General features: G+C 36.1%; 1 protein-coding gene across 2 annotated transcripts in view; it reads right to left on the bottom strand.

Moving 5' to 3' along the window:
• Positions 1-665: 665 nt before the first annotated feature.
• Positions 666-27,925, bottom strand: part of TSPAN12 (tetraspanin 12) — a 60,454-nt gene continuing 33,194 nt past the window's right edge. The window contains exons 5-8 of one of the 2 annotated variants that reach the window (XM_069461572.1): positions 26,001-26,075; positions 22,065-22,172; positions 18,106-18,249; positions 666-2,244 (exon numbers count right to left, since the gene is read on the bottom strand). In XM_069461572.1, the coding sequence (XP_069317673.1) occupies positions 1,939-2,244; positions 18,106-18,249; positions 22,065-22,172; positions 26,001-26,075 (633 nt within the window). In that variant the 3' untranslated portion in view covers positions 666-1,938. The remainder of the gene's footprint in view (positions 2,245-18,105; positions 18,250-22,064; positions 22,173-26,000; positions 26,076-27,925) is intronic. The other variant, XM_069461571.1, reaches the window with a different exon arrangement.

Genomic DNA, 27,925 nt, shown 5'->3' on the forward strand with positions numbered 1-27,925 from the left:
CCTAAAAATGTAGAAATCAACTTTTATTTTATAATTCGAAGACTATTTTTATTTTACTGAGCTCAACAAAATATATGCTCGTTCTTTCTAGGACTGTGAAACACATAAAAAAGAAAGCAGCCAAATTTGACCATCATCCAAATAATTCAAATAAAACTCATAGCTGTACAGTGACTTGGGTATTTTAGTTGAAATTATGGGAAGTTGGGGTGTTGAAGAAATTTTAAAAAGCGATGTTTTGGTTCTGATTGAACAAGTAATTTATTTAGTTTTCATTTGAAACTATAAAAGATTTTAAATCTGGCAGTTAATTTCAAATATTGTATTCCTTACACTCATTTTCTTTTAAAAGTTAATAACAGCTATAAAACACTGTGATATGAAAATATTGAGAAGATAAATGAAGAGAAATGGGTATATTTTTATATTATATCAAATAAATACATTATTCATCACTTAGCTGTAAAGCAAACTTGGAAAATAAACAGGCATCCTTTTTACTCTTCTCAGTGAGGATACAGACTCTTATTGTTTAGTTCCAAAATTTGGAAACCAATATTAATGCTTTCTTCAATTATTCTTTCTTATATTTTTCTCACCTTGATAATCTTCCCAAGTGGTAAAATTGCTTGTAATATATTTAAAAATAGGCACAGAAAAATCACTACTCTCTAGAAAATATTTATTGACATGTTTTAATTTTCTTTCCATATTCTGAGAAATAAACACAATACACAAAAATACAGTAAAATGCACTTTTCCCATTTCAAATAAATATACTTTACTCTTGTAAAAAATTTAATAATCTGTGTAATTCACCACAGTATATTAATAAGTGAAGTAAAGCAAAGATAATCTCTAGATAAATTGTCACGTATTTTAATGATTCTCACAAACATTTTCCTGGAGAAAAAGAACATTATTCTCTGTAGAACGGTATTGACTTGGAAATTGTTGCTTCTTGTTTGGAGAAGGCAAAGATAAGCTTTTTTAAAATGTGTTTAGTGTCAAAAATAGTCTTAGTTTAGGAGAAAAATAGCATCCAAGTCTTTACTGAATCAACTAAGTGAAGTGTAAATTTTCTTGTTAATACTTCCTAGAGACCAGACTACATTCTGAATAATAATGATTCCTATGTATCACACTGGTAATTTTCAAAATTAGTGGTTAAGTATTTAAATTAACAATTATGTATGTAATATAAACCCCAGACAGAATTTTAAAGCTCTATTAACAGGAAAGGCTAAAAATAATAGTGCTATACAGGACAAATTTATCCTTTTCACAATTGTTATTCTTAACATTATAAGAAATGAAATCTACTGAATTATACACAGACTTATATACACATAGATCCCTGATCAGTTTAAGACAATGTGTTAGTTTGCTCTTGTAAGTGGTAAGAATATTCTTGTAACCAGTAAAAATCACATTTAGGTAGTCACCAATCTTGAAAGTTTTCTTATGTATAATTTATTCACCCACAAAAGAATATATCACTGAGTAGTAAAAGTCATTAGTACTGTCTAACTTCCTATGTTAGCAGTTAATTGGTATTTTACATAAAAGCTGGTAGAAGTAAATCAACCTTTACTGTAGCTCTAATCTCACCACACATGGCTCGTTTACATAGATACAGAAATGCTGATCAAACTATGCCACCTCAAAACATAACTGTGTTCAGGTAAAATCTTACACAAACTATAAAATGAGTATTAGATCTGTTCTTAGCATTATAAAGGACATCACTTGTTGTCCAGGTGGTGACTTGTATTATGAAACTTTTCCCTCTTCATTTTAAAGTGTAGAAAATTATATGCCTAGGCATTCTTTTGTGGCATCATTTTTATTTTTATGTATTTCTGAAACAGGTAAGTGTGTGCTCAAAAATGCACAAGTCCAATATAACAAGTTTGTGGTTTCCTTCTGTGACCTTTTTTATAACTCCTCCATCTCAAAGTGTGTATTAAAGCTGTTTGCCATGGATGTGTGTTCAAAGATCCTTGACAGGCTTGGCTTCAACAGTTCTACTGAGTGACATGGCAGGTGCTGAGAGGTGTCATTCTTCAGAGACATCATTGGGTCTGTCCCAGGCTCCCTTCTATCATAATACAGAGCCCAGAGCAGAGTAATGGTGAGAATCATGGCCAGGATTTGTGTCACTCCAATGGAGATTCCCAGAAACCTCAGCACCTGCAGTTGCTTGGTTCCTCTCAAAAAGGAATACATTTTCTTCCCACAACCCTATAAAAGAAATAATATGGTAAATATTACTTTGGTTATGTTACAGAGTGTAAAAAATAGGTTCATGAAAACAAACAATCTTTATCAGTTGATAGAACCAAACTATTTGAGTCATAAAGTTTAAGACAGTGACTCTCAGCAGGGAAAGCTTATGAGAAGATGGAGGAGCGAGGGAGGTGTGTACCTTCTGAAAAGCCTGCCCAGCTGATTCTGATGAGCTTATTACCCCTTCTCCTGTCTTTCCCTCAACCCAAGACCCAGTGGTATAAATAGTAAATATGATAGGCTTTGTGAGCCATGTGTCCTCTATTACAACTTCTCATCCCTGCCACCATAATACAAAAGCAGCCATTGACAATATTTAAATGAATGGATGTGGCTGTGTTCCAATGAAACTTCCTGCACCAAAAAAAAAAAAAAAAAAAAAAAGGCAGTAGGCCAGATTTGGCCCACAAGCCATAGACTGCTGATCCAAGATTTAGACTGACCACAAAATTTCAAAAATAATATTTTATTATTATTGTATTCATTGTTGACTTACAGCTCATTTGGTCAGAGACTTTTCCCCAAGGATCAGGAGTGGTTTCCCAGTATGTTGCTGAAACATGCTGGTGGGTGGATATCGAATTATACGCCCCCCCTCCACCCCCTGCATACACACCTCTGTCCACTGCCTATAGCAGAAATACACATGGGGGAATTACCATCACGACTCAACTTCCAGTTCTACCACACAAGGGTCTGAAAGGTATCTTTTACCTCCCCTACAGGTTGGAAAAAGATGAGCAAGGTTTTTTTTGTTTGTTTGTTTGCATTTAGTCTTAAGTACAAGTTTAAGGAGTGACTATGTGAAATACAGAAGAGAATTCTGAAAAAAAGAAGAGAGAAAGAAAAGAATAGAAGGAAAAGTCATGACAAAGAAAAATGGAGGGAGGGGACCAAAAAAAGAGTTAGAATATGACCAACGGCAATCATAAGTCACTCTCTCGGGTGACCAAAGCTAAGGCTACCAGCCTTTTGTGTAGTGAACCACAGCAAAGAAATGATAATAGACTCTTTGAAAGGGAATCTGATTCTAAATTAAGGTGAAAATCTAGGAAAGCATTTTATAACTTTAAAAAATTTCAAGAGCTTTGAAGATTCAGAGATTTTACTCTATTTGGAAGCTAACAAATTAGGCTGCCACTGTTTCATGGATGCTGGCAGATGATAGAGACAAAGGACTTTATTACTCATAGAATGGCAATTGTCAGAGTATGTGCCAGTTCCTCAAGTTCTGAGGGCAGCATGAAGAAGGCCAGATCACACCTGCACACACAGCTGGTTGTATGATGGGAGATGAACTCCAAGATTAGGAAACCCGAATCTTTTATAATGGGCAGTAAGCATACTTGTCCTTTGCCTTGGGGAGAAACATTATCTTTATGACACTGGACAGTAAACAAACCTGCCCTTCTCTGTGAAGGCAAATACCATCTCTATCTTCAAAGCTATTTTCTATACATACATGCTTGTAAAGATGGTCCAGAACAAAGGCCAGCGCCTCTGCTCACAAGACATACAGAAATGAGAGACAGCCAAGGAAAATTATCTCCCAACAACTCTGACTTTCAAAGATTTTATTCTGAGTTTTGGGTAAAAGTGTTTTGGCACTTGTCCTTTGGAGGCAGCTACTTGAATAAAAAGAAATTCATAATTATTTAAATAACTGCTTCCTTGTTTTCGTCTCCAGATTTCACAAAGAATTCAAGTAAGTCAAGGAAAACAAGACTATTGAACCAGCTGTCAATCTGTGCGTTATATTGGAGAGAAGAAATGAATAATACATAATTCTTAGATTTCCACAGACATTTACCAGTAATGGCATTACTCTCAAGAAATAAAAAATCATGTAAAACTATAATAGTTAGACATATTTCAGTAACTGTCTTTTTACGGTATACCATGTAATGAAAATTAACACCGAAAGATTAGCAAAGTTTCATCGGTTTCACCAAAAGTGAAATTAAGATGTTTATGATTGAATAATACTTAACACTGGTTTATTAAAGTCACTTCTCTGGCCGTCTTACCTATTTGATACATACACAAGAAATGTGCACTCATACAGATATACACACACAGTCTGTGGGAAACCAAAATAGATTTCACAAAGACAATTCACCAAAGTTCAAGTACCTTTCAAAGAGTTCCAGTAAGGTATTCTATGAGAGCCCATTCACTCTTTCGTTTATGTGTAACTTTAACAAGCATCTTTATATGACACAGTACAGTATAATGGTCATGATCATGAACTGCAGAGCCAGGAGTCTGAATTCAAATTCTTGTTCTGCTACTTATAAGCTATGTGTTGGCAAATTACTTAATCTTTCTGTGCTTCAGTTTTCTCATCTTAAAAATATAGATAATAATAGTACCTACCTGTTTGGGATATTGGGAAGATTAAATTAACAAACACCTTTCAACACTTAGAATGGTGCTTAGTACATGGTAAGGGCTCTTATCTGAAGTGTCAGTCCACAGATTAAAAAGTAGAAAACTTGAGTTAAAAATAGATGGGAAATCCATGACCAGCAAATATTAATGGAAAAGTATGAACCACAACACTTTGTAAATGAGTATGAAAACACCAAAAGCACAGCAATGAGTACTGATGCAATGTCGATAGCCTGTAAGAGCCAAGGTGTTTTTCAGGGCAATGAAGTAACTGTGCAAAATGATTATTTGCCACTGAGACGTTAGATTACCAGTCTCCTGATTAAGAAGAGCAGTAGTTTACATACTTTGGAAAAAGTCAGCTCAAAAATCATTAAATTAAAAAGGTTTGGCTTTAGACAACTGCAAAATTAATTTACATGGACACTTCATTTAACATCACTGCCAAATAATGTGGTACCATATCCTTACATCTCTCCTTTCAAGAAATTGATATAAAACGGCCTTGAAAGCTGATTCCTTAGCTATGTTTTCAGAACTTAGTACAAAAATGGATGTCTAATGAATAAAGAATTAGCTTGAACATATCAATATTTGGGTAATAATCATTATAACCGATTTCAGAGTTAAGGGTAAACCATTCGATGATAGAACATGTCAGGTAGATAGGAGGAATAAGTTCAAGAGATCTATTGTACAACATGGTGACTATGGTTAATAACAATGTACAGAAAAAGGTAAACCACTCATAAAATATACAATGCTATCAGTCAATTATAATTTCATTTTTACCTTTTCAGTAGTCTCTGGGGTTTAAATTTTCCCTATATTGGCTTAAGATCTCCCATCCCCTTAGACTAATTCATTTTAAGGTGGGAAATTATATAGGAAAGGTAATATTTCTTTTTTAAATCTATAAATAAAACAAAGCAGAAATTGATAACTTAGTACACTTTATTGTGTTTCACATTTTGGCATTGTGGAAAGTCTGTTTCAGGTCACTCACATTTATTTTAAAAATGGTACAGTAAATTATATCCTCTAGGATGGCTTGTGAATGAGACCTATTAGTTAACATTGGATATTCTAGAGGAGCAGGGGGCCTTGGAAGTTACAAATTCAACTTTTTATCTTTCACGTGGTGAAAAAGCACTTCTAGAGTGACATCAGCAACACTGGCATAGGAAGGACCTCCAAAGAGTCTCTGCTCCATGTAAGCAATGGAAGCACTGGCAGAAACTGTTAGAATCAACTTTTTCAGAATTCAGGAAATTAACCAGACCAGCAGCAATCTGAGGAGTGTTTATTCATCAAAAACATCTGAATCTCAGGAAGAAGAGCAATCTCTGTGGCATTTTAATTTGCCCCTATCCCCATCTCCACTCTCCAGCTCTGCAGTAGCCTTGAAAACCAACAGCCTGCAATCCTGTGAGAGCCAACAGCCTGGCAGCCACCAAAGGGGGAAGAATGAGGGTGCAGCTCCTTCAAAGCTCCATTTCTAGGGGACTGCCATTATTTGTGGGGTCTGGTGGTTCCCTGGAAGATCCCACTTACAAGGCTGTCTTTATTTGACCTGAAATTGGAGCTCAACTATGGGGAACGGCCTTTTCTCCTGGGGGAGCTGACTGAAGGCAGTCAGTCAAAGGCACCTGTTGAAACACTGAGGCTGTCTGAGGCAGTGGGTAACAGTTGTACACAATGGGGCTTGGCAAAATTCTGACGTTTGTGGGGATCTAGAAAGTTACAGACATAAGTAGGGCAGTGCTTATGTCCAGGAGTTGGGCATAGGCCCAGGAAAGAACTGAGAAGACCCTAAAGAGCTCACCTCTAGCTAACCTTGAAGCTCTGTGCACCCTTGGTAAAGGGTAAGAGACTTACTGGGCATCTAAGGAAATCTCTGTTCATTCATCAACTAACCACTAGGATAACTGAGCAGAGACTTCAGTGGCCACACATGACAAAGAATACAGATTTTACAGAATGAGTTTAGAGTAGTCATCAAACCAACAAATAAATAATAACAACAAACTTTGGAGAGGTGGAAGAATCTGATTTCCAGAGTTGTCACATTATATTTAAAATGTCCCATTCTCTACCAAAGAAAGAAAAAAAAATTACAAGACATGGAAAGAAACAAGAAAGTCTGGCTCATATACAAAGAAAAAAGTAATCAATGAAATTGCACTTTTAATAAGAGGAACTCCCTGCCTCACTAGACAGCCCTGTCCACAGTAGAACAACACTAATTCTTAACAAGCATTCCCTTGTTGGAACCTGCCTTCTTAACAAGGATGTCCTGGTTCTAGCTCTGCTCTCAGCCCTTCCCTTTTCCATAAAGTAGAGAGTCATGTCTGAAGAATCACCACCTGACATTTAATCATTTTCTTCTCCAGGCTAAATATTCCTAGTTCCTTCAAGTTTTCCAGATATATACACTTCATCATCCCAATGATCCTTTTCCAGATTGTGATGATTTTGTCAATGTTTCTTTGAAAATGACATTGATTTTTAACTTAAAAAAAAAAAAAAACCTAGAAAATGCAATAAAATATTAAGACAAGGCTATTGTAAGTAGTTTTGGATCTCAGTGACAAAAAGGCTTTTGGGTCCCCCAGAAGAGTAGACATGGGATTGTACTAGCAAGCTACACAGTTGGGGCTTGGCTTCCTTCCACATCACTGGGCCCTGAAGTTTATCTCCATGCTGAGGTGGGCAAGTATACTTTATCCAAAGCAAAGGTCCTAGTTAGACTGCTTGATTTTTACAGCAAAATATCAGTTTTATCCCTTCCTCATTTAGTTTAAAAAGCACATAGATAATCCTTCAAACAAGACCATTTTAGTCCTTAAGTTTGTTGTCAGAATTCATTAAATTATTCTTTATATTTCTCTATCAAGAATCCCTCCAAAAGAGGTGTTATCTGAAGATTATTTAAAAGAAATGAAATCGATTGACATCTAAGTCCTTTAATTCATGTCCAGACCACTAAAATGTGCCAATTTGCATTATATAATGCCCTGCTATATTATTCTCCACTGGGGTGTATTTTAACTATAGGTATTAAAAAACACCATAAGAAACTGCTCTATAAATTTTGTGAAAAATAATATTGAAGATATGTCCCTCGATAGCTTAGAATAGTAGATATAAAATCTCACTTCAAAAAGATACACTAGAATTTTGCTCCCTTTGAAAAATTAGAATGTTTGCTCTCCTAACATTAGAATTACACAGATGACTGTGCCTCTTTTTCACCTGGGCTGGCAGAAAGCTGACAGACAAACAGGGAACTCAATTACAGTAACTGTGTTTGCCTTCATATTAAGCATGTCTGCTTACTTTTTCTTTTAACCCTGACTTTCCAATGCTATTTATATTTTATTATTGACTTATTGTATCTATTTTGTTGTATGTCACATTAAATTCTTTAATAAATTTAATTAAAAAGACCCAGGGTGTAAATATATAAATAAAAGCACAAATTTCTCTAGAGTACACACAATTTAATATTTCTTTGATGACTCAGAAGGCATTGTAGAAACTTGCAGCATACAGGTATCGTGCTGAATGATCAGTGAATCATTTACACAAGTACTTAAAGGTAAGGATTAACTTTCCAAAAGAATATTTCTCTTCGGGAGAATACAGTATTTTTCCAGATTTCTCTGTATAAGGTAATTGTTCCCCCTCAGTCGCTCTCTAAATTCTTCATAGAAATATTAATACCTCCAGGGTTTACTGTCCATTTGGCATCATTCTAATTGAGGTAATTCAACCTGAACATAACCCTGAGTATATTTTCAGCCAGTCAAGTAATTATGTTATCAGGTTTACATTTTTCAGTGTAAACTTGCACACTTTTGTTGAAAAGCAAAACACTGAGTCTAGAGAAAAAGATATAGATGTGTTTCTATGCAATTTATTCTACTATTCATAGACATTTAATTGTATACACAAGCATTTCTGTAGATTGAGGAAAAAAGAGGAAACAGAAATGTTAGAATTCAAAGTGCATTCCATTTCACAAAGAGCATTTTACTGTGAATAGGAAAGAATTGAACTGTACTTATTTGCTTTTCTCAAAATAAAATACTCTGAGTTGATTTTACTGGAATGTCTTCTTCCTACATAAAGCTATGCTAGGCCTGTGTTAATAACCTCAGATAATTCAAAGGTATGAATAAGACGTGTTGGCTAACCTACTTTACTGGCTGCAACATTAAAATTCCAGTCAACTATTAACTGTAAATAATAACACTACCTTTATCAGGGAAAAATCACCAATTCCTACATTTCCCGGAATCTATTTGAAGGCATGTCAGGATGCCTCATTTCACTTGAGGAAATTACACACTAGAAATTATTCTCTGATCTGTCTCCAAAATGAGTTTCTAAAATTGGAAGAACACCCATGGCTTTTCAGTACTCAATATTCACAGGCCACATCAAAAAGTCAGGCAGCCTTTTAACGCACTTAAGAAGTTAAAGTCTAAATAAAATCTAGGTGCCAATACAGGCCAGTATTAATATTTTTGTAAACAAACCTGACTCTCAAGTTTGAAATAACTGTGTTAATTATCAGATACAAATATACAATTTTCAGCTGTCTTTCTAGAGTTGAAGAAGTGAATGATTGCAGTTCATGAGTTCATGAGTTCATGAGCTTTAGAAAGGTTGGATGAACAATTCTCTACTTAAAATCTTAAGCTCTGCAGGGAGACAAATGCTTCCTTAAAAAAAATTAAACAGCAAGCACTAAAATTCTTACAGAACTCTCTGTTCTCTTATGAACAGAAAGGTAACTAAACCCATGCATAGCAAATGCAGTAGAAAAAGTCATCTTATTATTTTTCAATATATAACAGGTCCTCATATCTTATTTAATCCCCACAATAGCCCTAGTAGACAGGCAGACAAATCAAAATTAAAAGACTGTATTTACTGAACATTTTTCATTTTTACCAAAAAATGTAGTTATTAAAGAGATTAAAGGCAGAAAACCCAGAAGCCCACACATTCACTAGTGAGCCAGTTCCAGCAGCAGGAGGCATCCTCTGCTTCACTGAACAGAAGAGTTTATTCACAAACCCTTCATGCAAACATTATCTCTCATGGAGGCCCTTTTGTGCACCCTAAATGTTCATTTATAAGAAGCTGGAGGGTGTTAAAGCAAGCAAAGTGAGAAACTGGAGCAAGTCCCATAAACTTTGCCTTGAAAATCTTCAGCTAGTACAAATATATATGAGACTAGATAATGCATATTTTCCTGTCATTACAAGCAAAACTAGGGGTGAGTTAGCTAGTTAAAAATCTAATCATAGATCACCAAATTTTCTATTTACTTCAATACATACCTTAGTAACTGCTGTTATTATTAGGTACCACTGTGCATTGAAGATTTATGTTTATTACGTGCCAAGTGGTGTGCTAAGGGTTTCTCATGCAGTATCTCAATTTATCTTTGTAATATTACAATGAGGTAGGTGCTATTAAATCTTATTTAAAAGATAAGGAAATTGAGGTTTAGAAGAGAAAAAAAACTCTACATTCAGCTTTCTTCTTACCATCTATTCCACATCTCAAAATTTTAGTGTCTAAAAGCACGGGCATTGGAATCAAACAGATCCCTGTCACTCACTCCCCAAAGCCAATTCATCACCTTATCCTGTTCATTTTACCTCTTAAATATTTTTCACCTTCATTCCTCCCTCTCCATCCTTAGTGCCACAACCTGAATCCTACAGGAATTACCTGCTACAGTTTCTTACCTGCTTTCCCTGCCTCAAGACCCAATCCTCACCACAATCCCCCACCTCAGCTCATTCTCTACAATGCCAACATCGTGATGGTAAAGCACAAATCTAACATTGTTACTTTGTAATGTACTTTTTCAGGTCAAAAATATTATAATGGCTTTCACATCCCATGCATTTTAAGGGCAAAATTTGCAAGTCTCTACTAATAAAGCCCAAGAGGAAAACTTGTTCGATTGAAGAGGAAAATAAAACAGGAAACTTGCAGTTGAACTATGTCAACAAAGAGAGTGAAAGGAAAGAAGAAGGCATTTGTATACCTGAAGCAAAACTGGCAGAATAGTTCAATGTCTGATTAGATCAAGCAAAGCCTGAAGATAAAAAAGGATCTTCTTCCCTACCAAGCCCAAACTGATCCTGCAGGGCTTTGAATGATAAAACAGATACCACCCCGAGTCAGAGTCAATCTGATCCACCAGCAGTTGCGGAGATAATGAAGTCAGCAGAGAGGCAGGAGGGAGCTTCTTTGACTTTATATAAAAGAACCCTGAGAATGGAAATTCTCGGGGATATTCCATCTAAATAACTACTGAGCCAGAAAGCTGAAAGCTGCCTACCGTTTACTATCTGGGCAGGAGGCTTTATGTGTGTTTATCTGAGAATAAAGCTTCATTATTAATAAATCAGAATCCCATGACTACTGTGTCCTAAGCCTTCTTTTTATAATAATGCCTCAAATTTGTGAACACGTTTCCCTCTTTGTTCAGCAACTACTTGCGTACTTCAAATATCTATGGGATAGTAGGGTGGACAGAGCTTCTCATAATCCAACCCCTGCCCTGTGCATCCTGTAAACATGGCCCTCCTCATACCCTGTGCTCCAGCTGTGCTCTCTTGCTTCCAGCTCTAACTTTGCACCATTGCCTCTTGGCTTGGAATGCCCTTGCCAGCCCCATGGCACCCAAATATTTTCTGCACCTGGCTAACACCTACTTATTCTTTCACATTGGAAGCCCAATGGGTTACATACTGCTATGTGCTCCCATCGTGTGTCTCAATTATAAAAACAATGGCAATTAAAGATTGCCTACTCTGTGTCAGGTTCCTTTTTGTGCCCCATTTCAAGATTATCTAATTCCAATCTCTTTTTTTTTTTTCTTGAGAATATATTCATCAAACCAGAGACAAAGAGAAAATGAAAGAACTGGGTCACAAAAAAGAAAAAAAAAAGGTGGGAAGAACTTCCTACCTCTTATTCTAGCCACTGATGTGGGGATTGGTTCTATGCAGACTTGACCAACTTCCATATTGGTATAACCAGTCAGTACCTGGCTGGAGGTCTGAGCTATTACCTCTAGCTCCCCGTCTTGGACTTTTCTTTTAATACTTGCCCCTAATTTTGTTTTGTTTTAGGGCAGGGTTGCCTGGGAGCAAAACAATTGACCTCATAAGCAGGTAGCTTGCCAGAAGGCCAAACCCTCTCCCTACCATGGCCTTTTATGCTCACAACACTTTGTCATGTCTCCACCTCTGGCTCAGAAGTACTGAAGAAACATTTATGATAACTGGATTTGTGTGTAAAAATTATAAAATAAAATTTGTTTCTATTAGTCAAAACAAATAGACATACAGTATTGGTTCACCTTTCTAATTGGTCAAAGATGTTAACAGAAGAGGAGTGCTCACAAAAAGAGTTGAGAGTTGAAATATTGCCCAGGAAAAACAAAAAAAGTATACTGATTATAAAACAAATACCATTTGCCAAGGACAATAGGATACAAAGGAGGTGGATGACCACAGCACCTCCAACCTGATAAGGGAGGAGAGTGTGAATTCATGACTGTCAGCTCAACCATCACATAACACATTAGAGAATAAAACCCTCAAACAGCCCATCCCACATGGTTCACCAGTGACTACGTTTCGCTCCATGACCAAACTCTACTCAGGCTCCCCGCTGAGCTCTTTTTCAATTAGACCTTGATTTTTAGACTGTGACGTTTGTCTCTGCCTAATCTAATTTTAGCAAGAATCCTGCTAAATTGGATTAGTTAGAATTCCCCATTCTTCATATCTCATCACCCTTAATATTTAATCAGCTTCCTCATTCTCCACCATCCCCCAAATGATGTCTGATCACTCTGGCCTGCCTTCAACAAGAATCCTGTTAGGCCAGTTTAGCTACCACTCCCACCCCGACACCCAATCCTTGATGTTTCCTCTTAGTAATTTTCTATCCACTGACCAGCACCCCCTGCTCCTTGGTTGTAAATTCCCACTTGCCCATGTTGTATTTGGAGTTGAGCCCAATCTGTCTCCCCCATTGCAAGATTCCATTGTAGTGGTCCTACACCCATCCTGATGGTCCCCCCTGGAATAAAGTCTTCCTTATTGTCTTTAACAAGTGTCATTGAATAATTTTTCCTTTAACACCATGAGCTGCCCCCACCTGTAACCTGGAGGAGCATCTCCACAAATCCGTTTACCTTCTGTGAGCACTGGTAACAGACACACTTGTTGTCATGTTCTTTGTCCTGCAAGCCAGGACTCAGAAATGTCCTTCCTTTCACTTTCACACCCCTTATTCTTCCTAATCTCCTTTACATGCAGATATTTTCTGGTGTTGGGAGAAGAAATAAGCAACCATCTAAGGCATAAAAGGTTTATTTGTCACAAAGGAAATTTATATTGAGTATTTAAAATTTAAACCCAACACATGGAACATAGAAAGCCCATGGAACATAAAGGAAAAGCATCCCAAAGGCACATAGCTGCGTGGAGTACGTATCTCTGTGCTGCCCTTACATAAATCTTTGGGAATCCTACTTTTCTGAAGCAGCAGCCAATATGTTTTAATGGCAGCCTTTCTTCTAAATACAAAACAAAGAAATGTGTCTATGGAGGTACATTTTACTTGACTTTCTGTCCCTCTTTGTTTTACATTTTGAGTTGGTCCTTTTGAAATAGGGCCTGTTATGAGCTTGTTTACTTGCACTTATTTTTCTGGGTAGCACACAGAGGCGCAAAATGGCATTTCAGTCCTTTTGAGGGGATGTTTATGCTTCATTTCCTATCTGAAACGGTAAGCACTGCAACTGTTCTCTACAACCGTGTTTCTTCATGCTTTTAGGTTGGAACCCCAAGAAGAACTGATGATAGCTGTGGCTCTTATCTACTGAAAAAAATGCATATAAAATATTGAAAACAATTTCAGCAGTATCACTTTTCCCCTGAAGCCCATCCAAGAAGAGCCCAGGTTCATGAGAAAGAGGTTGGGAGTCCCTGCTCTATACAGACTTTCTACCTCTTTTTTTTTTCTGTCTCTGCTTGATCTTTTTCAGATCGAGTCCAGACACAGCACTTTAGTAACTGCTATGATGGAAAACTCAGCAGGTGAGAGAAGAAAGAGGCGCACCATAGACCTGTATTTTACCAACTCTGAGACTGACGTTTTGCTAAGGCCAAGTCTTATGCCTCGCATTTAGAGAGTGTGGTTACACAGACAATTCCAAAGAACGGGAAAGTAAGTAGTCAGTAGTCATGGGCCCAGAGGCCCAATGGTAGGTCTTTCGCACCTGAACTTCTCCAGGCCAAAAATACTCTTCCTCAGATCTTAGCATGGCCGACTCCTTCTCATCAACTGGTCTCAGTTCAAATATCACCTCTTAAGAAAGCCTATTCCTAACAATCTATCTTAAGTAACTCCCTCACCAGCAAAGCCATTCTCCAGCACATCACTCTGTTCAGAGTCTTCAAAGTGCTTACCACCACCTGAAATTATTTTTTATTGCTTTTCTTCTTGTTAAATATCTGTATCCCTAACTAGAATATAAATTTTATGAGAGGAGAAATTTTTCTTTACAACATTCTCCACTATATCCCTAGCATTTAGAACAGCACATGGAACCTAGTAGGTAATCACAAAACATTTTGAATTAATGAATGCTATGGAACCAAACTGAGGGTCAGAGATATTTTCATCTAAGATTTTTAAATCTATACTTTTATACAAGTGTGGAGCTTATTACAGATATTTGAGGAGCTGTGTGCCAAACCTAACAATACCTCTGGTGGGAATGTTTCTAAAATGTGCAATTGTTGCTATATTTCTTCTCTGTCATTTTTCACAGGTTTTAAAATATGTCATAAAATATTATTGGGTCAGGGACCATACAGGCCACCAGATGGTTGAGAATGATTTATTTCCTTGATTTCATACTACTAAAGAAAGATTGCAGAAAGAAATCCAGTTCTTATCTCTGAGTTTAGAGAATATGAAAGATAAAAGGGACCTTGAAGTTCATCTAGTCCAGATTCATTCTTAATTTAAAAATCCACTCTACACCACCAATGACATGGTTATCTGACCTTGACTTTAATATTTTTAGTGATGAGACACTCATTATTTTACAAGATAACCTGTCTCACACAACTGGACAGATTTTGATGAGCAAGGTCTTCCTTCTATTGATTCAAAATTTCCTTCCTGTAACTTCTGGCTCTTGAAGCAACAATGAATAAGTCTAGTTCCTGTTCTGAATTATGAACTTTAAAATATTTGAAGACATCTAAACTATCTCCCCGCCAGTGCTCTCAACTTCAAAATAAACATCCCAAATACCTCTTGCTGTTACTCACTTATTTCTCCATCTAGATCCCTCCTCTTCCTCCTGTATGATTTCTGGACACACTGCAATTAGGGAACATATGTTCTCCAGGGCAAAGTGAAATTAAGTCTTATTTTTAATTATGGATTTAATTGTGCTTATGCCATAAAACTACTAAATGATCCCCTTTTGTAAGTCAACTATGCATATAATTATGTACTATATCATTACCAATATCAGCATGTGTTATTAATTGTAAAATGCAAAAGCAGATTACTCTGTTATAATAAAACTCTATCTCAGCCAGAAGTCTCCATCTAAAGAACATCTCATAACTGACAATGCCAGTTTACTATTGAAAGTCTTTTGATGAAAATATGAAACAACTTTCAAAATAATCTGGGCTATCAGTTTGCCCATGTACAATAATGTGGGTTCATTCAATCTTAAAATTCATGGAACAAGCAATATAGACACTCTGAAAGTAAAGCATCCCATTATAAACTAGTACTATTTGTGAAAATAATATAAGACAAACTATCAAAAATTAATTGTATTTTTACAAGAAAATTATACTGAATATGTAATTGAACAGTTTTCAGCTAAAGTAAAATTGAAGAGAATTTGTCTATATTCAGACTTTGTGAGAATATCTGATAAACTGGTTCATGTTTTGTCATTCTCATGATCAATATTAGTTATAATCATTTTGGCAATATTAATCACTAAAGCAGGTAGAAATTATTATACTATGGTGCCTTAGCTCAATAATTTTTCATATTGACCTGCTACTGCTAAAAAACCAACAAATGGATTAAATTCACACTAGGAAAATTGATAAGTTTCAATTCACATGTCTATACTTAAATTTATGCTGCAATCATCTGTTCTTTTAATGCCTAATAGTGACTTATAATGAATTTGAATATCCACAATTATGTTTGTATCTAACACTATCTCAGAAATATTAAGTACTGTTTTCTGTTTGATAGAATGAACAGGACTTCATTGCATTTGTTAGTTAACTATTCCTACTTCAGACACTAGCCAATATTCAGCTAGTGAACAAAAGATGTGGCACTGGGGAACCCAGAGACAGTCACTCAACAATTTTTTGTTCAATAAACTATACCTTTTCATTCAAAGGCAACAGTTATAAAACATAGTATGTTTAAAATGATAGTATTCAAACACAATGCTTCTCAGTAGAGTGAGACATGACAAAAAGTATTTTAACCATCTTAAAACAAACAACCTGAGTTATTCAGTTGTTTCAAAAATTCTTGCCATAGGTTGGATTTTGTACTCCCAAAATTCATATGTTAAAGTACTAACCTCAATATCTCAGAATGTGATCTTATTTGAAAATAGGGTTGTTGCAGATATAATTAAGATGAGGTCATACCGGAAAAAAGTTAAGCCCTCAATCCAATATGACTGGTGTTCTTATAAAATGGGGAAATTTGGAGACACACGCACAAAGGGAATACCATGTGGAGATGAAGGCACAGATAAAGGTGATGTTTCTACAAGACACAGAATGGGAAAAATTGTTGGCAAACCATCAGAAGCTAAGGGAGAAGAATGAAATTCATTCTTCTTCATGGACCTCAGAAGGAACCAACCCTGCTGACACCCTAATGTTGAACTTCTAACCTCCAGAACTGTGAGACAATGAATTTCTGTTGTTTAAGCTACTCAGTTTGTGATACCCTGTAATGGAAGCTCTGGGAAACTAATAGAATTCTGAAACTCTTAAAAAATAAATATTTGGCACTCTTCTTTGTGACATGTCTTCAGAGCCCAAAGCATTTTATTTTGGATATCCTCAAATGTGCTGTATTCTTGTCCTCTGAGATGGATTGTTTTAAACAACAAAGGTTACTCATATCTAAGACACACACTGTGTGTGTGTATATATATATATATATATATATGTGTGTGTGTGTGTGTGTGCTCATCTATATATATATATGAGTTATATTATGAATAGTGTAAGCAGTTACTTTAATGTTAAGCCAGAGGTTTTCAACAGTGCTTTGTGATACCAGATACCTGACTAGAGATGTATCTGGGGAATGATCCAACTCTTCAGCCTTTGCAGTTTCTCTTCTGCTTGATTTACATTTTGAGTTTCCATTCTAGACCACGATTGCCCAATAAAACCTTCTGTGATGATGGAAATGTCCCATATCTGCACCATCCAGTACAGAAGCCACTACTCACAAGTGGCAGTTGAGCACTTGACATATGGCTAGTGCAACTGGAGGAATGAAATTTGAATTTAACTTAATCTTAATTAATTTCACTTTGTCACTGTTGGCTATTGCACTGGACAATGCAGTTCTAGATCTTAATTTGAAAATAGGATTTCACTGTTCACAAAATTTGAGAATCACCACTAAAAATTAAGGAGCAGGAAAACATCTGCTACAAAGGAGTAATTGATGATTCTGATCCATTCTCCTAGAAAACACAAATATGCAAGTTTCTTAGGCACATGAGGATTGATTTTAATCCCAGTGAGTATAAAATTTAAATCAGAGAACTAAAGCTGACATCTCCGATCATCAGCCAGCAGGGGGAGCTGAAGAGTAGCACCGAAGCAAGTTGTTTTGTTCCACCCACCCCCTTGCTCTCCCCGCCCCCTGCACCCCGAATTTGTGTTAGTTTATGTGGAGGCCCTAAAATACATATTCTGCCCTGGAACTCCAAACCCTGTGTTTCCTTAATATCCAGAGTTAGCTACATACTCTGCATGTGTCCGTTTCAAAGGATCCCAAGGAGGTGGCAATAGAACTCGGTCCTAGACAATGCAGTCCAACATTGAATTAATTATAAAACCCGTTTTTTCCCGCTTTCCTTTGTTAATATGTAATTAGTGTTCAGATTTTTATATTGATTTTTAGCTTGATCCTGTTTCTCCACACATCAGAGAAAAAATAATAAGGCCCTTTATATTTAGACATAAAAGGAAAATTTCTTTGGCACATTGTTGATTCTTTACTTAAAAGTTAGTGTAAGAAAACTTTTATCCGTGATAAGTTAACCACATATATCCTTACCTCTTGATAAAGGTCACTGAGATCTTCCTGGTGGGCCTGTTTGGAACATCCTGGGAATTCCCTAACACAGCAGGAATCTGGGGGCCAGTCCATCTCTGTCATTTCCAACCAGTCAGTGAAATACACCACTCCACAGCACTTAAACTGCAAAGGAATCACTGGTCAGGCTCAGAAACTATAAAAATATTTTCTTAATTTATAGGAGATTAAACATTAGATTTCTTAAATTTTTGTGCCCTGAGCTAAACTCATTTCTATCATCACCTAACGATATGTGTACATTCTATGTTGATGACAGAAATGCGGTAGAAGAACACCATGGCTATCTACCCCATAATAAAGCAATTCTGGACAATAATGCCCATAACACATAAAAACAAATCAGGCATGACTACGTCTCACTCTCCAACTGTGAGATCCCCTATGAGTGATTACATAGCAACAGATTTAACATACACACTAAGAAACCAAATAGCTGACATCTTATCTTTATCATTAAACCTCTAGCCACTAAAGACTAGTTAATAAATCAATTTGTCGCTCAACAAATTCAAATATTACATCAAAAGTTGAGATAATCTTTGTAGAAAAGATGTGTTGACCAAAACCCATATCACAAATGTTACCAGACTTGGATTCCTTGACCAGTAAAATACCCAAAAACTTTGAGAAATAAACATAGGTCTGGCCAATTAATGTTTATTCAACTGAGTGAGATTCTTAAAAGAAACGATCATATTCTATCGCTGTAATCTCAGAAGTGATGCACTTTTAGCTTGAATAAAGTTGAATTTAAGAAAAACTATATTGTCTTTTTTTTCTTTATCTCATGCCTCCAAAGATTAGCAAAAACTTTCTCTGGTCAAGGTTTAGAAACACTGCTTAAGGATATATATAGATTAGACTCAGAACAATTAACTATGATGAATAATTTTCTGCTCTAGGGTAGAGGGGATTGCTCTTCCCTCTCTAGTCAGAAGCAAGAAATATGGGCAGTCACTGAGAAGAACTTTGCCAAGAGCCACTGGCTGTACAAATTACGTAGCCCAACAGATCAATTTGTATTCAAGATCAACACTGTATCACAAAATATCACAATCTACCATCAATTTCAAAATTTAACTAAAATAAATTTTGAAGAATTCTGAACTTCTCATGTGAAAGGAAACAAGGAAAAATACTAAAAATTATTTGGTATTTTTACACTTGCTTAAATATCTACTTTTTAAACAGGAAAAAAATCATCTTAAGCATGTTATAAATAATGAGTTACTGAAAGCTATGAGTAATACTAAAATTTTGAGAAACTTTTTTTATATTTTCAGTATTTTTATTTTATAAACTTGCTCTAAAAGTCATGAAGATACTATAAACATCACAAATTAAGTCAAACATAATTGGGCATCACATATTTTCCATAATTCATTAAATCTTCTTAAAAGAACATATACAGCAGAAACACTTCACTTTCTAAAAATCATAAACTACTGCATTTCTAAGTCCGTCTTTTTAAATCCTTGAACTCAGAAAAAAATCCATTTCTCTCCTTTCCTAATGACACGAACCCTTTCTGTATTGACGACAGAGGGCAGTTCTTGGAACGCCCTAACTCCATCCAGAATGGAACAGCCCATTGATGTGGCTTTGTCACGAAATGAGGTGCTCCACATAAATGACCTTCCCAAGTAACTTGAGCATATCATGTTCAGTGCCAAACTTCTTTTGTTTTAGTAACTCTTGCAATATAGTCGTCTTTCTTCTTCAACAGAAGAAACTGAATTTGTACTGAAACTTTTCCTGGAAACTCCCTCAAGGAAAGCCAATATCATACCAACACATTACTGTGGTCTACATCTCCTTGTCGTTTTCTTGTCTCCTTTAATATCACATTGTGAGACAGTGCCACTCTTGCTAACCTTGTGTCAAGCTCTAGAAAAATACCACCACCATTTTCATATGAATAAACTGAGGCCCTTGGTGAGTCAAGTAACTTGCCAAGATCACAGACCAGTGTGTGGCAGAGACTATTCCAAATCTTGTGCTCCAACCACTATGTTAAAATAAATAAATATATTTTTAAAAGTTAGTTTTTTTAAAAAAGCATATTAAATAAATATCACTGAGGCTGAAGCAAGAGTCTACTACATTGAGGTATGTGCACAGAATCGCCCTAAATGAGCTGTCCATTTCCAATGAAATGGAAAACTGAGATCTGACAAGGTCATGTTCTGCTCTACAAGTTATTTGGAAGTGGGGTGTTATGGGCTAACCTGTGTCTCCTATCCAAATTCACATGCTGAAATTCTAACCCCTAGTACTTCAAAATGTGACTGTATTTGGAGACAGGGTCTTTACAGAGGTCATTAAGTTAAAATAAAGTCATTAGGGTGGTCCCTAATCCAATATGACTGATGTTTTTATAACAAGAGGAAATTTAAACACAGACTCATATATAGGAAAGGCAACATGAAGACACAAGGAGAAGACAGCCATCGACAAGCCACAGAGAGAGATCTCAGGAAGAAACCAACCCTGCCTATACCCTGATCTTGGACTTTCAGCCTCCAGGACTGCGAGAAAATAAATTTCTATGTTTAAGCCACCTAGTCTGTAGCAGTTTGTTATGGAAGTCATAGCAAACTGAAAAATGGGCTTTTAAAACTCTTTCAGGGTGCCCAGCGGGCTTCACCATCTCCTTTTATGTGAAATAGGCTTAAGATACAGAGGAGGGAATTTACCACGTGACAAATCTAAAAATAAGTGTGCTATCATTTGCAGTGCTTATATATTGTCCATCTAGGTGGAGTCCCCATTAGAAAAAAAACTCACATTGTTTTTTAACCTGGATTATCAAGGTCTACATCACAAATTCCAGAAAATAAAGAGCTCCGGGCAGCTCCTTTCCAGGACAGTAGCTGAATACAGCCTACTATAAATTTCCTAATGTTTCCCTTATTTTCCCTTCCTGTTGTTTTTGGTACAAATGCACAGTAAACAAACAAAGTCAGGAAGCGTTTAAATAAACAGGAAATCTGTGTTACAATGATAATTTTCACCATCTCAGCAATTGTAACACACGGAGCCAGATTTGGAGACCGTTTTGGACTTGAACCTCAGCCCATATCCAGGATTGGATCGAGTAACTGAGCAGAGAGCTGGTATCTATCATGTAAGGTACTGATTCTCAAATGCTTTGTGGCCCAGCACTAGGATAAGTTAAAGGAAACCAAGATAATCATCTGGGAATGAAACTCCAATGGCAAGGAAAGTACTTGGGAGAACAGCTTGGTTTGAAGCACGATGAATGGTTAACTTCAAGTCACCAGATGTTAACCAATTAAATACAGTTCCCATTTAAGAAGATGGTTGGGTGTGGTGCTATATGGCCATTATGTTACTGTCAATAACCATAGGCTAAATGAGATCCCTATTTTTGAGGTGAGGAAACAGAGGCTTAAGGAGGTTGTGCAAATTACAGAAGCTAACTTAACAGTAAGCAGCACAGCTAGGATTTGAACTGAGGTTTTTCTGACTAGGAAAATTGTGTATCATTCATGATATACTGACTCCAAAGTCCAAAATGAGAATGATCATTTAAAAAATTAAAATGATGTTTAAAATTACTGATAGCTCTAAAAGTCATGAAAAAACATATATTCAAATAGAACTTCAATATTTATCAAGTTATCCCTCATAAAAAGGAAACTTCACAGTAGTCTAGAAAAAATGGCTTTTAAGAGTTCTTAAATATGTGTGTAATGAAGGGGAAATGGCAAACATGAAGAAAAGCAGGGCATGGAGCTAACTTATTTCTCAGCTACACATTGCACCAGAGCTAAGAGAATCATAGGTTTAATTTTTCAGCACAGAGAAAACTACCAAAGACAAAGCTTTGAACATCTGGTTGGAAAGTGTGCCACTTACTCCACACTTTCTGCCTCAAATATTGCAGCACTTACCTCTCTCTGAAAAAAATTCCAAGCATGAGTAAGCCACCGGTATCTGGGTAAGCCGTAATTCGTCATTCTGGCTTTCAAAGTGACCATATCTGACCACTGTACTGGAACCTGGAGATAAAAAGGAAAATATCAACAACTGTAACACACAAACACAGATTCACTCACATAATCACAAACATAATCACTCACATACACACACACATTCACACATACTTGGAATTGACAAATACTACTTTAAATTTATGTTTGCTTGTGGCCTAAATTAAGCTCGGGGTTATGAAATAGTTATTGGACAATCTCTATGTATAGATTTTTATACTAAATGAGGAGGTACTTTGTATTAGGCAAAATAATAAGAAATCACTATAATGCTCAAGGAAATCACAAAACAAGTAGTTAACTGTACATCCTACAGATACACCTGAAGAGCTCCTTGTAACAAATGATCTCTGCAAAGAAATGCCCTTTGATTTCACTTCATAATGCTATGAAGTTGTCATTCTTTGAAATAACTGCAGCTAATGGCACTAAAATAAAGGGGGAAAGAATTAAGAAGGGAAAGAATTCAGCTCAAGACAAATCTCCACTCTGGAATAATTTTGTCAACAACTTTCCAAAAGTTGGATTTTGAAGGCATGCTAGAATTTTTAAAAGAACAGTTCCCAAATTAAAGCTTTGTGTGTGTGTGTGCTTCTAGTCTCAAATCCCCATGTTTGTTACAAAGTGTTTAATCATGACAGAACTTTAGGTACGCACCATGACATCTGGCCAGAAATCTGGTCAGCATCTCCAGGTATGTTTTATCTACAAGGCCAGGAGAAAGTGAGCTATACAAACCCTAGTCTCCCCACAGACGCAATATTAATGCAACTCCTGGGAAACTGGGTAAGACATCCACATCTGATCTATGGAGTAACACAGACCAAGCTGGCATTCAATAAATGGCATAAAGATCGAATTCTCCCAAAAAAGAGAAAGGGGAAAGGTGAGTAAATAAGGTTCCAGCAGAACTCCCATTAGGATTATTTTGAAATCTTATTTCTAAAGGTAGTGATAGCAATAGAAATACTAATACTTTACAGATTTCTGACCACAGAAATTCTTCACTTTTTTTCTTTGTAAATTTTCTTTTTTTTTTTTATTAATTGAAAATACGCAATACAAAAAAACCACCCAAACACTTGGGCACACAATTTTGTTCCCTATATAAGGGGCTGAATGGGTATACATTGTTTATATGGCTTCAACAAAGTTCAGGGACTAGCCGAAGTTCAAGCTACTCACTATAAATTATTACTATCTCATATCTTCTGGGGCATAAAATAAATGGAAGTGAAATAAATTCTCTAGAAATGTATAATCTAAAACAATTAACATGATTGACAGATTTTATCTGGAGAAGGAATAATGAACAAGAGGTGAACATGTATAAAAAGCAGAAACAATGGGGATACAGACTGATGTCAAGTCTCTTGATTTAGTTAATATAACAATCTCTTAAAAAAATTTTACCCTCCAAAATAAATATAGGTTGTTTCCTCATTGTGACCACAATCAATCTGAGACCAAATGTGGCAAGAAAACAGAGGAGACCATTGAAATTCTGGCACAAAATACTGGGCTCTGGCCGTAAAGTAATACACACAGTGATTGGTTCCTTGCATGGAACAGCTAAAAGCACAAAGCTTATTCTATGTAAAGGCTGAGTTCTGCAAAATTTGGCAGATAATAAACTTTAACGGCACTTTTCATTCACACTGCTATTAGTGCAAAAGCAATAAAAAAACCTGACAAACTTTTTTTTAAAGGACTGCTTTCCACATTTCACGTTTAAACAGCCCTTGCTCTATCCTGATGATGTAATGGGAAAGATTTACACAAGCAAAACAGTGAGGAAACACTCAGCTGAAATGGCAGTGGGCACCCAGTTAGCACTGCAACACTCAGGAGTTAAACTTGCTGATCGACCCTTAACAGAATAGAAGAAAGTATCTAAACAAGTATAAATTCCTTTTGGTTTCCTCATGTTTCTTAGGATGACATGCACATCAAAACATTTCTTTTCAAACACCTTAAATTAATTCATTTTGAACTTTTTATAACTTAGGAGATTCATAAAATATTAGTATGAAATATACACCCTACAATCCATTTTAAAAATCCATGAGAAAATAGACTCATTTTTAAAAACCTTTTCTTTACCAAGCAGAACACAGTCAGAAGCAGAGGGAAGTGGATGGAGAACGAATTATAAGATTTACTGTCTATTACACTTGAATGACACGGAGATAAATTTATCATTTGAAAACAAAAAAATGAAGAGACACAATCTCTTTACCAATAAAACATAGAAACCAAGTCCCTGAAATCAATCCCCTTTTCACTCCCCTAAATACTCAAAGTTTCTAGGGATAGAGTGAAAATAAGATTCCCAAAGACAGCAAAAGAATTCCTATTTTAATGGGAGATTTTCCTTTTTAAGAAAGTTCTTAACTTTACATTAAACTACTTAGAACCTGCCCTGCCTTTTCCATTTTTCAATAACTCTCTCTTCTGACTGAGAGCCATCATACATCGGAAGCATGTGTGTCTGCACAGGGATCATACGTGTGAGAGCAGAGCGCCAAAACACCATTTCCATGGGAATTGGGGTACGCAGAGTGGCCACGAATCTGTGGTTCCTACTTAGCATTCAAAACAGTCTCACAGTACAGTAGCAGATGCACCACAGAATCTTTAATGACCACATCAGTAACAGAAACAACTTCAATTTTATTACCCAACTGCCAAATGCCTTGCCTCTGTCTGAAACAAATATATATATATATCTGAATATATAATCATCTCCCTCTCTTCTTAAGAGTTCTTAATTTTTAAATGTTTAAGACACAGGAGGAACTTGACACAAATGCAAATGCCCAGTCCTTGCCCTTTCCTCCCCTGCCTTTTCCCTCCATTCTGATTTAGTACCTCTGGGCTGGAGCCAAATAATACACATTTTTAAGAATCACCCTGCATGACTCTTACTGCAGATGGTCCAAGAACTACACGTTGAAAAATACCATTTTACTAAAACAGAATTACTTTATGATGTTCACGGTGGAAAATCTGGCCTGCCTTCATGGAAACAGCCAGCATTCACACACAGGTAAAGGTGCTCAACCTCACTAGTAATAAATACACTAATTTTCACCAATGAAGTGAGCAAATATGAAATAAGGACTAATACCCAATGCAAGCAAGGGTAAAGTGCAAGAGGTAAATCAAACATGACTAGTAAAATCTTAAGATTGAGAAACTCTTAACCTCATTCATTCTATCATAGCTATAAAAGTTGTTCCAGCAATTTCAATTGCTGAAATAAAAGAAAAAAATGATGAAGAGTTGTTTTCAAGTAACCAGGTGTCAAACTGTGAGACTGTTTCTAGACTGTGCTAAACACACAGCAACTCTTCAAATACACTTCTTAAAGTGGAAGATGGTTTAGCCTGTTGCAAACAGGAGAGGCAGGCTTCCTAGTCCTCAGTGTGTTGTACCAGTCAGCCTTGGATAAGGCTTTGCATGTAGGTATTCAAGCATTCTCAAGCAAATCTTGTTTCAAGTGGGAATCTTTCCTATTATTAAATCAGAAGTTGGCACAATTATTTTAGAACATATACTACTATTAGTCTATTATATACATGTTCAAGCAATCTGTGGAAATAAAGACATTATCATAGTATACACCATACAATATTACAAGTTATGGTGTGGAAATGTGCTGCTTTGGACACAGAAAAGAAAATGTTATTTTTCATAAGTATTGGTACTATTCATTTTTGTCATGTAGCATACACAAATTAATAATCACATGCTTTAATGACTCTAACGTATCTAATTTAAAAGGTTGAAATGACTATTGTTTTAGATTGTGATTATATCCCATTTTGAACTCACCATAAGTTCCTGCTCATATGTCCACACGCCACAAGCCAGTTCTACACAGAAAATGACAAGTAAACTTCCAAAGTACTGCAAAAGAACAAAAAAGTATGCTGTTAGTATAGAATCAAAATAAAATATGATGATTGAACTAAATATTATTCAGTGTTATAGTTATCTAATAGACAAGAAAACAGAAGCAAGTTTTTATGAAACCTCTTGGGAACAGATGGAGAAAATTTCAGCAAATTTAGAAACATCTACAGATAACATTTAATACTCACCTAAGTGGGCCATTGTCTACTAGTCATGTCCTGGGGCAAATCTTTTATAAATGCCAGTACTTTCATCAGGTTAAATAAGAATTTGCATATCCCAGTTCAATAAGCTATAACCAAGTTCTCTGAGAAACTGGACCTAATTCCTTTCAAAGGAGACGAGGTGAGGTCAATAAGTTCAATGCTCTGCTTACGAGCAGATTTTAACTCATTCTTCTAAAGGGAGGCCTCCATTACATTCTTAGAAAAAAATAACATAGAAGAAAATTTCAACTACCCATGACACTTTAAAATATATAGTAAATTCCTATGAAGGGGAAGGCACTTGAGAAATAGAAAGGAATATGATAAATTCTTATAAGGCATGTTTAGGCAAATAAATAACATGAAGTTGAATACAATGTCAAAAACAGAAATGGAGATAAAAATTCAGGAATCCCATGAAATGGATAAAGTATTATGCAACATTATTCCAAAAGGTAAAGAAGATCGAGACAAAGAGGAGAAGAGAGAATTCCAGGCAAATAAAAACCACAAACAAGTGTGGAGAGTCAGCTGGAAAGTCAAGCAAAGGGTCAGGGAACAGGAAACAGATCCATCTAGCTGGAGAGGGTGGTCAGAAAGAAGAACGATAGGAAATCAAATGTGAAAAGCAGATTGAAGCCAGATTATGGTGAACTTTAAATAACATGCTAATGGATTTTAAATCCATCATGTAAGCAGTAAGTTGACATCTTTCAGAGTTTCTGAATAGGGGAAAGACATGACAAACAGAATAATGACAAGGTTCTAAGTGATTTGGAAGGGAAAGGCTGAGGGGGGAGGTGAAGATCTCTTAGAAGGCAGCAAAGAGGAGGCAGGAGGTGAGAAGCTGGACTTAGACGGAGGCCTTGTAAACGGGCAGGAAAGAGTAGTTTCAAGAGATGTAACAACAGAAAACTGACAAGGCATTGGACTGATGGGATTAGAATCTGAGGGGCAAAGACATATTTCACCAAAATAAAAAAATTGTGAGGGGAAACCAGATCTATGGGAAGATGAAAAATTTCATTTCATTTGAGCAACATAGAAACATTAATTTAACTATTAGAAATGGTGGATTTGGAGCTCAGGTACCCAAGGGTGGAATTGGAAATCATTACTATGATTAGAAAAAAGATAGGAACTTTTGGGTAGTGTTCTATTTGTCAAGTACTTTCATAATTAATTCATGCAAGAAACTTTTGAAGTGGATAGGACTACCCCACATTTTACAAATGAGAAAATTAATGCAAAAAGTGGATAATGTGACTTGCTCAAGCATGTGCAGAGTAAATTTGGGAGGACTGGACCATTATGGCAGTGTTCTTTGTGTAGTTCCTTGCCACCTAGCCGGTTGTGGTGGTGACTTTAAAGACGCAAGTAGCAAAAGTGTGAGAAAGAACAGGCTCTCAAAGTCCTCTTCACTAACTCCAGCAGGAATAAAACACCATTGCACTCATGAATATCCTACTCTATTTCTGGTGGGGGTCTGGGTGGAGGTACCAGGTGGTGATGATTATTGATTATCTCCCGTCACGGGAATGAAAGCTCCGTTAAGGGGAGGCACTTTATTGTGTTCCTCATCACATAATGGGTGCTCAATAAATATTTGTTTCATACAAGAATAAATGAAAACAAAGC

Source organism: Eulemur rufifrons, chromosome 29 (genome assembly GCF_041146395.1).
Source record: "Eulemur rufifrons isolate Redbay chromosome 29, OSU_ERuf_1, whole genome shotgun sequence".
NCBI classification, from domain to species: Eukaryota; Metazoa; Chordata; class Mammalia; order Primates; family Lemuridae; genus Eulemur; species Eulemur rufifrons.